Here is a 14,175-nt window from a genome sequence, read left to right on the forward strand (position 1 = left end):
TTAGCACAGCACTTCCATCCCCAATGCGCACATCAATAAGCGAATTGAACTACATGCATGCAACATATATAGGGTTGTTCGTTTACAGGTACCCGATTTGTCCCCGAATGGACCTTCCCAGTAGCAATCTGCACAATCGTGCGCCGACAGTCCACCATTCTCTCCAGGCCCCTCGGGCAATATAATTTATATAAACAAGCGGGTGCATTCTCACCCTGCTGCTTGGAGAGCAGATATTGCTTTGTGGTGCTGCACTTTTTTATCCCCGCTTTCTCGACAGGTCGCAGTGAGTTTGTACATGCATTCCATTCCCCCCCCCCCCCCCCCAACGAAAAGAAAGGCTTGCAAAGGAAAGGGGCCATCATGATTGAGGCTGACCACACTGTGAGCACATGGCTGCCAGTCAGGAAGTAACAAATTTAGGACGAAAAAAAAAAGGCCAACAGCGCTTCACCTACTACAAATTAGTCTTGGGTATATGCACCTGCTTCCATAGCTTTCATGCGAAAGGAAGAGGTGACGAGTCAGTGGGGGAGGGATTGAGCGACGCAGATGTTTAGTGCACGGGATTTTTACAAGCGAGGGCCCCAGTGCCTATTATCACTTTTCTTCAGCCAGCCTCCATCACGCTGAGTTAGAAGTGCTTGTCAGTAGGCCTTGTTGAGAGCCATGTAGTGTTCCGCATCCCTCGCGCTTTGTGTAGCTTGTGATATCCCCTTTCGACTGCCCACAAGAAGGGACAAAAGCCATTGCACTCAAAATTCTGTTTTCACAGGAACAGCAAGATTCGACGAATGGTGGCATTCCACGTGGTGGCATTCCACGAATGGTGTTCCTACAGGTTTTCTCGACAAATTCGAAGCACTGCTAACAAAGAACTCACCAGCCACCTGGAGAGAAGGAACTGCCGATGAAGTGAATCATGCATCTGATTCGTTTAAGTGCAAACTCTAACCAATGAGACGCATGATCGCCATCATCACATACCATTACCAGGGGCGATTGGTGAGCACAAAGTCACTGTCGCAAACATAAGGCTCCAGTACACGGCATGGAAAAATTCAGCGTGGGGATGCGAAGAAAACAAAAGACACTGTATGACTGGTGTAAAGAGCATGAAGTTCTCCAGATCGCAAGGAAAGACAGTGAAGGCAGCCGCACATTAGTGTGCAAATATTGGAACATCGAGATGGTCACTGATCCAGCGAAGAAGCCCTACAACCGAATTCGCGAGCATCTAGCGTCATCTCGTCATAAGAAGCTCAAGATGTCGACCCAGGAAGCTGAGAAGGCGGGAACATCTCAGCAGATGCTCTTTGATATGTTCTGTAGACAACATGCGAAATAGAATGAAGCGGACAGCGTAATCCATGACTTCGTCCGTGCCCTAGCGTACAGTAAAATCAGCATGCACCAGGCGGACGAACCTCTGGGGGACTTCAATTTCAAACGCAAATACTGCAAGGCCGCGAAGACCACGCCAACAGGACAAAAACTTCAGCCGAAATACCCGAAAGAAGCTTTTGACAATGACATGGTGGAATTGCGCGATGATATGCAATATGTGAAAGTGAGTGTCATCATCGACGAATCCCCAGACATCACTGGAGTGCCTGCCCTCAACACTCTGCTGTGCTACTATAACCAAAATACCGTGAAGTAGGTTGTTTTGGTCAACATCGACAAAGTAAATGCTTCAAACAGCTGCAAGGTGGCCAACGTAGTCAGCAAGCCTCTCCTGACTGTAGGTAAGACATGGAAAGACGCTGTGGCTGTAGCCATAGACTCAGCGGAATACATGGAAAAAATGGTACGAGAAATCTGTCAAGCTGAAGGGATCCAAATCTTGCATGTGAAACATTTAGCACACCTGATTCACGTGAGTGTTGACCATTTCATTTCTTTACCATGCATGTCAACAGTTCGATCCACAGTGATCAAGTTTGGAGTGTTACTTAAGCATGCTAACAAGCTCTACCAAAAGTACACCGAAATTTGTGCTTCTAGTGGCCTCTTTGGACCGATGTTAAGAAGCCACCTTCTGTTGTCCTGAATAAATGGCAAAGCTTCTACAAAGTGCTCGTGGTTGTCATAGAAATGTGGAGCTTGTTAACGGAACTTGCTGAAAGCTCACACGATAGCAACAAAGTGGAAGCTGTTCGAGTGATACTTTCTGAAAAAGTTGTTCTTGCGAAGGCAATCCTGATAAGAGAGACCCCCGGCCGCCTTTTAGACGCCCAGAAAACACTTGAAGGCAGAAAACTTCTGATGGCCAGCTTTGATCACCTGGTAAACGTCTAGCTGCAGCAGACTGTCAGCGAGTTTTCAGCGATGATTGGTAAAAGTGATCAGGCCTTCGCTGTTTTGTCTATGTTACCCAAGAGTAGCACCACATTAGTAAAAACATGTGTAGAGTTCTGCACGAAACTCGCCACAAAATGGCCCTGCACTGTTGAACGGAACGTCTCAGACAACGATGAAAACCAGCTTTGTGGAAGTTGAGAGCCATCCTGGATCCATTTCAGAAGCATCTGTTGGGGCAGTCACTTGTTGACTACTGACCTCTATTCATGTCCGTAACCGACAATGTAGATTCACTTAACGACAAGTTCAACCAGTACTTGCTGGAAGCAAGCCCCATGAACATGGTTGTCAAAGTCATTGAGTATTATCATGACTTCACCGCTCGCTATACCAGGCTGGCAAATGCTGCACTGACATTATTGTGCCCAGCTGATGGAGGCTGTGATGTCAAGAGAACTTTCTCCCAGCTGAGACACGTTCAACAACTGGACTGGTCTTGAATGGAGACCGACATGTTGCGCGTGCAGATGATAATGTATGTAAACAAGGGTGCTTAAAAATTGATGACCAGCTTTGCATGAATAAAATGTTTCATTTCTTAAAAGTTATCAATGCTCTTTACTGCCCTCATTACTGATTCATTTCCAAACAAACGCCAAATTTCGGAGAGTATTTGCAAGAAATCTGTGATGTCCCCTCCTCCCTGATTACCAGCTTGAAACAAACACTAATTTTAACGCATCAGAGTTAAGAAGCCCACAATACCTTCCGATAAAATAAAATGAGTGTGTTACTTAGTACATCTGTACATTTAACCCAAAAGAACCCGTATTTTGGAATGGTTTCACAAAAAACCCAATTTCTCCCAGATTATCAGTTTTAAAAACAGCATCCGATCTATACCCCAGTTCAAACAAAATATAAAACCCAAAAACAAACACCCTCAATATATGCAATAGAGATCGAGCCACATTTTCCTACCAGTGCTGATTTATCACAGGGAGTGACCACGCAGCGTGACAGCCTTTGGTTTTGATATTGTTAGGATATTGCCACATTTTCTTTTTGTGGTAACAATACAAGACCCACAGTGAAGAGAAATTACCAATTTTGAGATATGCTTTCCCCACAAAACGGTTGAGGATTTTGGTGAGCAGGAAGCCCAAAACACGGGCATTGTAGAATGTGATGTAGATAACCCATGCGGTGGCTGCGAGCAGTGCACACAGCAGCCAAGCAAAGTTGGAGTCCAGAGGCAGTTTCTCCAAAGGGGCTGTAGTGTTCCATGCGGCAGGGTAGGCAGGCACTTCTGGCACCCTGCACAAGGGTTATAAAAAAAGAATGACGACTGTTTACCATATTTTGTTATTGAATCTAAGAGCACGGGCCCCCTTTGACACTTCTATTTCACATTATTAATTCTGCAGTGCGCTTTTCAAAGCTACAACATCCACACTTGCTGACTTCACATTATTGTTTGACATAGCAGTCACTAATCACGATGACTGCTATTTCTGCATTTGCAAACACCTAGTGAAACAATGTATTACTGCCGGTGTAGGGTTATTCAGTCCACTTCGGTGAAAACAAATGGTACATTCAACCAGTCACTTCCACACGCTCTCACAGTGTGGTTTATATTCAGCTAGGTGAAACCGAATGTTCAGAACACATTTGCTTGGTTCATCCAGAGCGCTGCTTTTCAGCTCATGGCACTTGGGAGCAAGATCAAGAACCAACAAACTTAATTTCGTGAAGTTTGATACAGACTATTAATCAGCATTGGTCAAGTTCTCCGAGCGCAACCACTTGCCGACACATTCCAATTAAGGTGCACCTGTGCACTTAGACCATGCTACCGAACTCGCCAGACAGGCTGGCTATCTCACCCTCATTTGTCATGTGTGGAGCTTTTGTCTACACATCTCCCCGTGTGACGCTTCCCGAAAGTGTACATGGAGGTCGACACGTTTCGAAGTAGTTGCCCTTAGTCCCGAGACAAGCTGGTTTGCTGCACTGGAAGGTCGTTCAAGGACAACCAGGTGAGGATGCAATGCTGGACAGATGCGGCCATCGGAGGGTAGAACCCAGGGAGAGTTTCCATTGGCCGAACATGACCCCCCTTGCACGGGCCCTACGATTGGATAAAAATGACACCTGTACGAGCTCATTGATTGGATTAAAATGACACATCCATGGGCTCAGCGATTGGCTGAAAATGATGTGACCCTGTCAAACTGAAGGGGTTATAAGCCAGAGAACCATCAGAAAGGGAGAAGCATTCTTCTTGCCACAAGCCGCAGCGTCCGATTTGCTGCCAGCCATCAATGAAGACAGAAATGTTTCCTAACTGCGACCCCCTCGAGTCAGGCTCAAGAGTTTTTTGAGATTAACGGAGCGACCGACAAAAAGATGGGTTCTGAAGAAACAACAGTTTTGTTTTGTTTATTTCTTGAGCACTTGAGAATTTCACGATTTGAGACTAGAGTTTCTTTCATTGGCAAGTTATGAGGCTTGTTAATGTTTTCATTTGAGAAGCACTGACGTTTGAAAGATGCATTTAGAGTTGAGCTTTAGTTTCACCAAGTGGTCGTTACTGAGTAGTTCGGCTTTCATTTTTTGAGTAACTTGAAACATCAAGGTCATTTTGCTAAAAGTCTATAGTAAAATGCATGTGTATTAGCTAACCTTTTTTTAGAAGTGTTTTTGAAGTTTTCTTCTCAGGTTAAGCACGTTGATTTTTAGTAAGTGCATCATCTGCATTGAGAAGCGGTGGTAGCTCCTTTAGTGGGTGTCCTGTGCAGACGGAAGAAACCAGAATGTGACTCGGTCGCTTGTGTGTGTTGATGGCGGCAGCGTTCTGAGTTTTATATTAAGCGTGTGTGGCAGCAGTTAATAGCAGACACGTTTTTTTTAAAGGTTCTTGGGAATGTGTAAGTTACACAAGTTTAATTTTGTTGTTCATTGAAGGTGTGTCCTGTTTGGAAAAAGAGAAGAAACATGAGTAAGTGTTAGGAAATGCCTGCATGAGATGCAAGTATGCATTGTGAATAGTGATAGCGAAATTGGTGCAATTGAGTAGGTATCTACAGAGTTGATGCAGTTGTTCTGTAGTACCGGTGGAGGCGATAAGTATCCACTGTGATAAGAGTACGAACAGGCTCTTTGTGAAGTGAGGTTGCCTAAGGTGTTTTGAAGCACTGGTGATTTTGAGCCGCCTGTTTCAGTAACCCAACGTATTACCCTCCTTCCTTTGAATAACAAGGTATGTAGCTTATTATGGGCTGGAAGTCATCCTCGCAGCTTCAAAGCATTGCTTGTGTATGGCAATAATGATTGTTTTCATTAATTGTTTAGTTTTCTTCCGATTATTTTGCAACGGCAACATCATTCTGGCCTTGTCGGCATTCGAGGAGATGTGGAAAGCTGTTTAGGAATATAGTTGAATTTGCTTTATCAAAACTGACAAAAAAAACACAGGGTTGAGTTTGACATAGTAAGAGCCTGGCAAGTCAGGGGTCAAGAGCCTGCGCTTGCATGTGGGACAGCACTATGTTGTTTCACTTGTTTGACGTACATTCTCCAGTGCATAGGATCCAGGAATTCGGCACACAAAGCTCGTTTCCAGTGCACTATAAGTGTCATCAGTGTTCTACATGGCCAATGAATTGAGTTCACCGGCCATTCCGAACTTCCGGGGTGGAGGAGCTTTTAGATATGGACCATTAATCAGCGTCGGTACAGTTCTCCGAGCGCAACCACTCACCGACGCATTCCAATTATGGTGCACCGATGCACATCGACCATGCTACTGGACCCGCCAGATGTGATGCTTCCCGAAAGAGTATGTGGTGGTCAGCACGTTTCGAGGTAGTTGACCTTAAGCCCAGACCACACGTACACTTGCAGGCATGCAAACTCGCGTCTATGCGCCTTACACCTGCCGCGCCTCGCGAGGAATGGTGGCATGCATCCACAAAGACTCGTGACAGTGCGAGCTCACTGGGCTCACTCATAGACGCCTTGGAAGATGCCACTTTGTACTTTGTTAATGACAATATTTCAAAATGCTTTGATACCTATAAAAATGATTGTTATATTTTTAGACCCCGCACAAAAAGGAAATATTAAGCACTTTCATGCATTATATAAATATGCTTCACGGAGAGTTGAGTGTACCGCGCCGTAGTTGCATAGCCTGGCATGCCAACGCAAGGCAGCCCAAGCACATGATAACAGAGAGGAGCTTTTCACCACGATCGCACTGAGTTTCGACATGTACAAGCCGTCCTGCACTGTCTGTACATGCGTGGGCACACAGGCGCGAGCTTGCACACGTCTACAAGTGTACGTGTGGTGTGGGCTTTAGTACCAAGAAAAGCTGCTTTGCAGCGCTAGAAGGTCGTTCAAGGATGACTAGGCAAGGAGGCAACGCTGGAGGGATGAGGCCATAGGAGGGTAGAGCCAAAGGAGTGTCCGCCTTGGCCGAACGTGACGCCACTTGCACCGGCCTTACAATTGGATAAAAATGACGACATATGCACAGGCTCAACGACTGGCTGAAAATGATGTGACCCCAACGGACTGAAAGGATTATAAGCCAGAGAACCGTTGGGAAGGAAGAGACGTTCTTGCCACGAGCTGCAGCGTACAATTTGCTGCCGGCCGTCAATGAACCTTTACTGTTATTTTACCTTTTTCTAATCCTGTACATAATAACTGCTGCCATACGACACATTACCAATGTTTGTTGTAACTTACTGTTGGTCATCATGGCAAAAATAAGTAAAGAATTGGTAAGTGCCCTTGAGGACCTGAAGAGAGAAATCAGGACCGACCTCAAGAATTTGAAAGAGTCTCTGGAACGAGATTTTAGAGATGAACTCAGAGAAATAAAAGCTAATCTCAAGTTTACTTATTACAAATTTGATAAAATGGTAACCAATCTGAAAGCAATTATAGAATAAAATAAATGCTTGCGCACTGAAAATGACAACCTAACGTCACGTTGCGATCAGATAGAAAGTCAAATGAAATCGAACGAGTATCGAATCGTGGATTGCCAACAGTATTCGCGAAACACCAATATAGAAATAAAAGGAATTCCAGTGAATGCTAATGAAAAGCTGACGGAAATCATGATGAAGCATGGTGACTGTATTGGGGAACCCATATCACCGCCTGATATTGACGTGTGCCACCAGGTTTCAGTACCAGGAAGCCAAACTGAAAAGAACATTATTGTCCAGTTTGCACTCCAAACGAAACAAAATGCAGTGCTGGAGAAAGGAAGACGAAAGCGACTAACGGCTAGTGAACTTATGTTTTCTGAATCTGTGCCCATTTACGTCAATGAGCACCTGTGTCCTGAAAGGAAGTGCCTCCTTGCGCAGGCCATTGCCAAAAAACGTGAAACAAACTGGAAGTTTGTTTGAGTGCGTGATGGGCACATTTATGCCCGCAAATCTGAAAACAGTGCCAGACTAGGGATCACTAGCTCGAACGATTTGAATAAAATGAGCTAAAAACATAGATGCCCCTATGAGCTGCCTCGAACTTCCTTATAACGTAGATCTAGATAGCGTTTACTGTGAAAATAGCTTTGCTGTTTTTCATATGAACTGTCGTTCTGTGTGCAACAAGGCTGATGAAATACATAGCCTGTTTACTTTCCTTAATTGTTCATTCCATGCAATAATGTTTACTGAAACCTGGTACCACGATGATTCAGCATATTTTGTACTAGACAATTTGCTCACTTGGCTAGTAACAGGCAAACTCGAAGAGGTGGCGGTGTATCTCTGCAAATTGTGCATTCGCTTCCTGCAACAATATTTGAAAAATTCACGTTCTGCACTCCGAACTGTGAAGTGTTAACCGTTCAGAGTGACAAAAATATACTTTGTGTTGTCTACTGCCCTCCAGACGGAAAACTTGAAAATTTGTTCTCATCGTTAGAAGCCCTTTTTTATTATGTGTCTATAAATGAGCATGTGCTACACCTTTCCGGTGATATGAATATTGATATGCGAACCGTGTCACCAGAGCAGACAATATTTGCTTATTTGATTCTTACCCTCTCGTGAATGTAATTACTGTACCAATGCGCGTAACTTGTTCCACTTCATCTACTTTGGATTTAATTATCACTAACAATGATAAAAGCACTATAACCTCCCGAACTTTGATAACTGACACCAGTGATCATTTTCCAGTATTTGCCTTTATTGATAATACCAACCCTAAACATGCATCTAAATCACCGCATCTTATTATCGCTGCATTGATTCAAAATCCCTCGACACCTTTCGTAATGAAATATGTACAAACAACTTCTCCCATATATCGTCACTATCTGATGCAGATGTTGCATATGATGCACTAATGACTGAGTTAAAACACATATATCAAAACTGCTTTCCTTTAAAATGCTGCCACAAATGAAAATCGAGGAAACCATGCATTACGACGGCCTTATTGAAAAAAGTAGAAAAGGAATGAAACTATATGCGCAATACATTAAATCCAAGGATCCTGTGAAATTTTCTCAATATAAAAATATTGCAATAACTTGAACAAAGAACTACGACAAGCCAAGTACGAATACTTCAGCTATTCCTTTTCAGATAATTCTAGCACGAACCCTCAGCATCGATGGCATCAAATAGGTAACTACTTGGACGTCACTACAACAGTGGGGATGAGTCAGGACTGGTTAAAGACACAAAGAGATGCCTGGAGGACTGGTGGCAACACGGTACTGGTGCACCACGGTTATTGTTAATAGTGTGCCTTGGAGTGTTACCCCCGATTTTATGTTTATTTTTTAGTATTTTATTTTTTAACGGGTGTTAGCGTATTTACCTATTTCTAGTAATTTTACAGGGATCTTTGGCCTGGCCGCTCAGAATGTGCAAACCCGTTACAGAGGGTACTGTAACCATCACCATCTACCAAAACTTGGATGGGTGGATGGATGATTGAGACTCAACCCTTTGAATCGGGCGGCGGCGGCGCGCGCCACCTAGCCTTCTAGATCACTTCTAGGACACTTCTTAAATCACTTCTAGGGCACTTCTAGACGATAATTTGCGCCGCCATCATCAAAGACCTTTATCGGCGTCAGCAGTATTGCAATTGCCAGTGCCTGCATTTGATTTCCGCGGTCCGTATATGGATGGAAACAGCTTTATTTTCGGTCCGTATAAGCTACCGCTTACTTTGACAATTACCTTCAATGATTTCAGAAACAATACATTCGTGTTTTATGGCAGGCCGCAGTAACGTGCCTGGTGATCCGCACTGTTATTGGTCTCCCGGCCACGCCACACGTAAGATTTCACAAAGAAGTTGAGCACTCCGAACATCGAGCGATCGCGCGACGAAGCTATTCAGCAATCCAAATTGTAGATGCTCTTCTCATGCAATGCTCTCTTGCGAATACCAGTAACGAAGATGCAGACCTCTTACCTACCGTACGTTGGCAGAGGCGCGGCTTCAACGAAAATAACGTCGTCAGAGACCGCAAACATGCGGCAATCAGACAAAGAGGTAAGGCTTAAATGGTTTAAACACAAGAGAATTAATTTTGTCATCGCGAATGATGCGTTCGCCGGGTTTCTCATACGGGAAAAACTCAATGTGAAGCGTTCTGTATACGATGTGCGGCAAAAATCGAAAATTCCCAAATAAATCGGAGGGGTAGTTTTTGGCCTTGGAAGTTTCGCTTTTAGGCACTTCAGCGCGACTCGCGAAACAGAAACTAACCAAACGAACATAATAATGCAATGAACTCACGTTTCTGAAGTGTTCATGGCATGTATGTTAAAACACACAGACACGCTTGTTTCTGCTGCTGCATCCAACAACGTCAGACCTTGTACTGCATGCTAAAGCATGAGAACCATAGAATAAGGAACTAAAATTGATAGAAATTGTCTCATCACGTCACTTTTGTGCATCGAATAAGCGACAACACCAACAGTCCGTAGGAGTACACCTAAGAACCAACATCATAGAAGGGAACTGCACCACAGATCACCTATACAAACTTACAGAAGGGAAACTCTACCTTCCACAATGCTACGGAAATAAGCGTAGCGGTGGCGTTGTGAACTAAAGTATGGGACCACAGGTGGCGCTGTACAACATAATTCTTTGTTTTTGTTTGGGATAGCGGTCGAGGTCGGGTTTGCGTGAGTGATTCGGCGAACGTGCTCGTTGGGCCTAGGGACCCGAGCAAGCGATGAAATCGAAAAACGTGAAGGCCGCGGGGAACGGGGAGCAAGTGCAGTGCGACGAGTGCCTGCGCTGGTGCTTCCTCGACGAGACTGAATTCCAGGATTTAGCAGAAGCAGTGGGGTCTAGCTTCACGTGCAGGTCGTGCGAGGGCGTCAAGGAAGCCGTCCAAAAACTGGAAAGGAATTGGGCGGCTAAGTTTGAAGAGCTTAAGGCAAGCCTGAGGGAGGAGCAGGAGAAGCGGGTAGCACTGCTGGCGAAGGTTGAAAATTTCGTCAAGGTGGAGGCGGCCCAGGCCGCGCAGTTGGTGAGGACTGTGGCCGAGCTTGGGGAGGCGAAAGAAAGGAGCGCCGAACTGCAAAGGCGGCTCGACGCTCTTGAGACTCGGGCAGCGGATAATGTCGGGTCAGGACGCCAAAGCGAGGGCGAAGTGGGAGGCAGGGAGCCAAAGCAAGCGGTCGCCAGCTCGCCGCCGGTGAATCGGCGTAGCTATAGCGAAGCAGCGCAACACGCCCCGAGTGAGGCGACGCTGCAGCCACAGGAAGCCGGGAAGCAGGGACAGGTAGGAGAGAGTGAAAGGGTGATTATCGCTGGCGACTCAAACATGGCTGGGTGCTCAAAAGCAATTGTGGAGAGGGTGAAAGGCGACAAAAGAGTGGCGGTAGGGACATTTCCAGGGCAGACACTGGGTTCTGTCATGGAGCGAGCAAAAGAAAAGCTCACGGAAAATGCCCACGTGCGCAACCTTGTCGTAGTAGCAGGTGGGCTAAATGACGTCCTGAACAGGAAAGGGCCAGGACTAGCCCAGCGCTTGGCGAAGGGGGTGGACGACTTGCGCGAGCTATCCCCTCAGGTGCAGATCGTGGTGTGCACGGTGCCGGAGGTGCCTGTGCGTGACAGTCACGTACAAAGAGCCGTAATGGCTGCCAATGAGGCAATATGGAAAATTAGCCGAGAGAAAGGCTTCGAGGTTGTCGAAGTAAACAGGGAAGTGAGAAGTTGTGGTGGTTTTAGACGAGATGGGATCCACTTCAATTACAGGCTAGCACGAGAAGTGGGCTGGCGACTTGGGGGTCGCGCTGTTGCTTTTTTAGGGGGCCCGCGGGCGCTCAGGAGGTCAGAGTAGGTAGTAATAAAGAAGGTCCCCTAGGGGAACAGCAGAAGAGCATCGCCGTCGATAAGAGAAAAAGGAGGAAAGCAAGAACAAGAGCTCGCCATGCAATAGGCTACATAAACATGCAGGGCGGCAGAAGAAAGGAAAAGTGGGCAGAGATTGAGGAGCAGTTACATAGAGAACAAATAGGGGTGTATGCGGTTACAGAAACGCACCTTAGAGACTCAGAAGAGCCGCCAGTTATTGAGAATTATGTATGGGAAGGGTGCAACAGAACTAAGTCGGAAAGAAAGGGAGGGGGGGTCGGAATGCTCATCCATCAGGGAGCCAAATGGAAAAGAGTAAATTCACAATGTCAAGAGCATCTTTGGTTATCAGGTACAATGAGTGGGAAAGAAACTTGGCTTGGAGTTACGTATTTGTGGACCGGAATAAATTGCACAGAGAAGAATAAAGAGTTAGTGGAATGCATAAGCGCTGATATTAGGGGTTTCGGGAATGGTGCTGAGATAGTCCTATTAGGTGACATGAATGCCCACATACAGGATTTAGATGGCTATACCGACAATAACGGGAAGTCAATGCTAGACCTTTGCGAGCAACATAACCTCGTGATCTTGAATACAGGGCCTAAGTGTGAAGGACAGATCACGTGGGAAGTGGGAAACCGGCAATCGACCATTGATTACTGTCTGATGACAGAAGGAATTCATGATAAGTTGAGAGAAATGGTCATCGATGAGGAAGGGTTTAGCAGCATAGGGAGTGACCATAAACGCATCATTTTGAAAATGGGATATGTAGTTGGGAAAGAGAGCAACGAAAGCAAAATGGCCAGCCCAAATTTGAACGCTGAACAAATAGCAAATATAGTCACTAGAGTGGAGGAAGAAATTGGCAAGTCGCCAAGTAAGGGGTGGGAATATAGTGAGCTTCTAATTAACGACAAATACTGGTGCAAGCAAAATTAAAAGGTGAAAGTTGGTTGTCAGAAATACGTGAGAAAAAGAAGGCCGCACCTAGAATATTTTGGAATCACATAAAATTATTAGGCAGGAAATCAACAACAATACAAAAACGCATCCTAGACGAAGATGTAAACAGACTGGAAGGAGAAGCAGCAATAAATTACATCCAAAAAGTAACAGCCGAATCTTTCCAAGGCAAGGACGAGGTTGTATTTGAAGAAAAAAAGAGCATGAGAGACCCAACGGGGAAAGGAGCTAGTGCTTACAAATTTAAACTGGAAGAAAGCGGAAGAGAAAATTCCTAAGCGCACAGCCACAGGGCTAGACGAGGTTCCCGTTAGGCTGATAAATGAACTGGGACCAAAAAGTAAGGAAGCTCTCGTGAAAGCAGTTGAAAAAACTTTAAAAGATAGACGAATACCAGACAGTTGGCGACAAAGTAGAATGAATTTAATTTATAAAGGTAAGGGGGAGAAAGACAGAATTCACTCGTATAGACCGTTGACCATTACATCGGTAATATACAGGCTAGCAATGCAGGCAATCAAATTAAAGCTTCAAGCATGGGCAGAAAATAATGACATTTTGGGAGAGCTTCAGAATGGCTTTAGAATAGGTAGGCGTTTGGATGATAACTTGTTTGTTCTTACTCAGTGTATTGAAATATCAAAAGCAGAAAGCAGACCGTTGTATGTGGCCTTTTTGGACATTACATGAGCATACGACAACGTAGACCGCAGCATTTTGTGGGATATTCTGGAAGGGGAAGGCTTAGGTAACGATTGTATACAGCTTTTGAGAGAGATTTACCTAGAAAATACTGTTTGCGTTGAATGGGAAGGGATGAGGAGCGCGGAGAAAGTTCATATCAACAAGGGACTGAGGCAGGGGTGCCCTTTATCCCCGCTGCTGTTTATGATGTACATGGTGAGGATGGAGAGGGCGCTAGAAGGCAGTAATATCGGGTTTAATCTCTCATACAAACAGGCAGGTACAGTAATAGAGCAGCAACTCCCAGGTTTATTTTATGCGGACGACATTGTGTTGCTCGCAAACAAACAAAGTGATTTGCAACGTCTGGCTAATATCTGTGGACAGGAAGGCAACAATTTAGGTTTGAAATTTAGTGTTAGAAAATCAGGTGTTATGGTATTCAATGAAAACAGTGAACAGACAGTGGAGATACAGGGCCAAATACCTCGGGTAACAGAATATAAATACCTTCGTATATGGATAAACGAAGGCGACGGATATATGGAAACACAGGAAAAAACCATAACAGTCAAGGGGAAGAGAAATGCAGCCATAATGAAGCACAGAGCGCTATGGGGATACAATAGGTACGAGGTCCTCCGAGGTATGTGGAAAGGGGTAATGGTTCCAGGACTTACTTTTGCAAATGCGGTTGTTTGCTTTAAATCAGGGGTACAATCAGGACTCGACGGGAACCAAAGGTCAGTGGGTCGCCTCGCATTGGGCGCTCACGGGAAGACTACAAATGAAGCTGTGCAAGGGGATATGGGCTGGACTAGTTTTGAAGTGAGGGAATTA

The 14,175-nt window shown here is 45.1% G+C and overlaps 1 protein-coding gene across 4 annotated transcripts in view; it reads right to left on the minus strand.

Moving 5' to 3' along the window:
• tweek (transmembrane protein KIAA1109 homolog tweek) overlaps positions 1-10,383 on the minus strand; it is a 576,634-nt gene extending 566,251 nt beyond the window's left edge. For 3 of the 4 annotated variants that reach the window (XM_070534911.1, XM_070534912.1, XM_070534910.1), the window contains exons 1-2: positions 10,102-10,383; positions 3,410-3,621 (exon numbers count right to left, since the gene is read on the minus strand). In XM_070534911.1, coding sequence (XP_070391012.1) covers positions 3,410-3,621; positions 10,102-10,118 — 229 coding nt within the window. In that variant the 5' untranslated portion in view covers positions 10,119-10,383. Of the gene's footprint in view, positions 1-3,409; positions 3,622-4,193; positions 4,439-10,101 lie in introns of all 4 variants that reach the window. The other variant, XM_070534914.1, reaches the window with a different exon arrangement.
• Between the last annotated feature and the right edge of the window lie 3,792 nt (positions 10,384-14,175).

The sequence above is a fragment of the Dermacentor albipictus genome, chromosome 3, assembly GCF_038994185.2.
Source record: "Dermacentor albipictus isolate Rhodes 1998 colony chromosome 3, USDA_Dalb.pri_finalv2, whole genome shotgun sequence".
Classification (NCBI taxonomy): Eukaryota; Metazoa; Arthropoda; class Arachnida; order Ixodida; family Ixodidae; genus Dermacentor; species Dermacentor albipictus.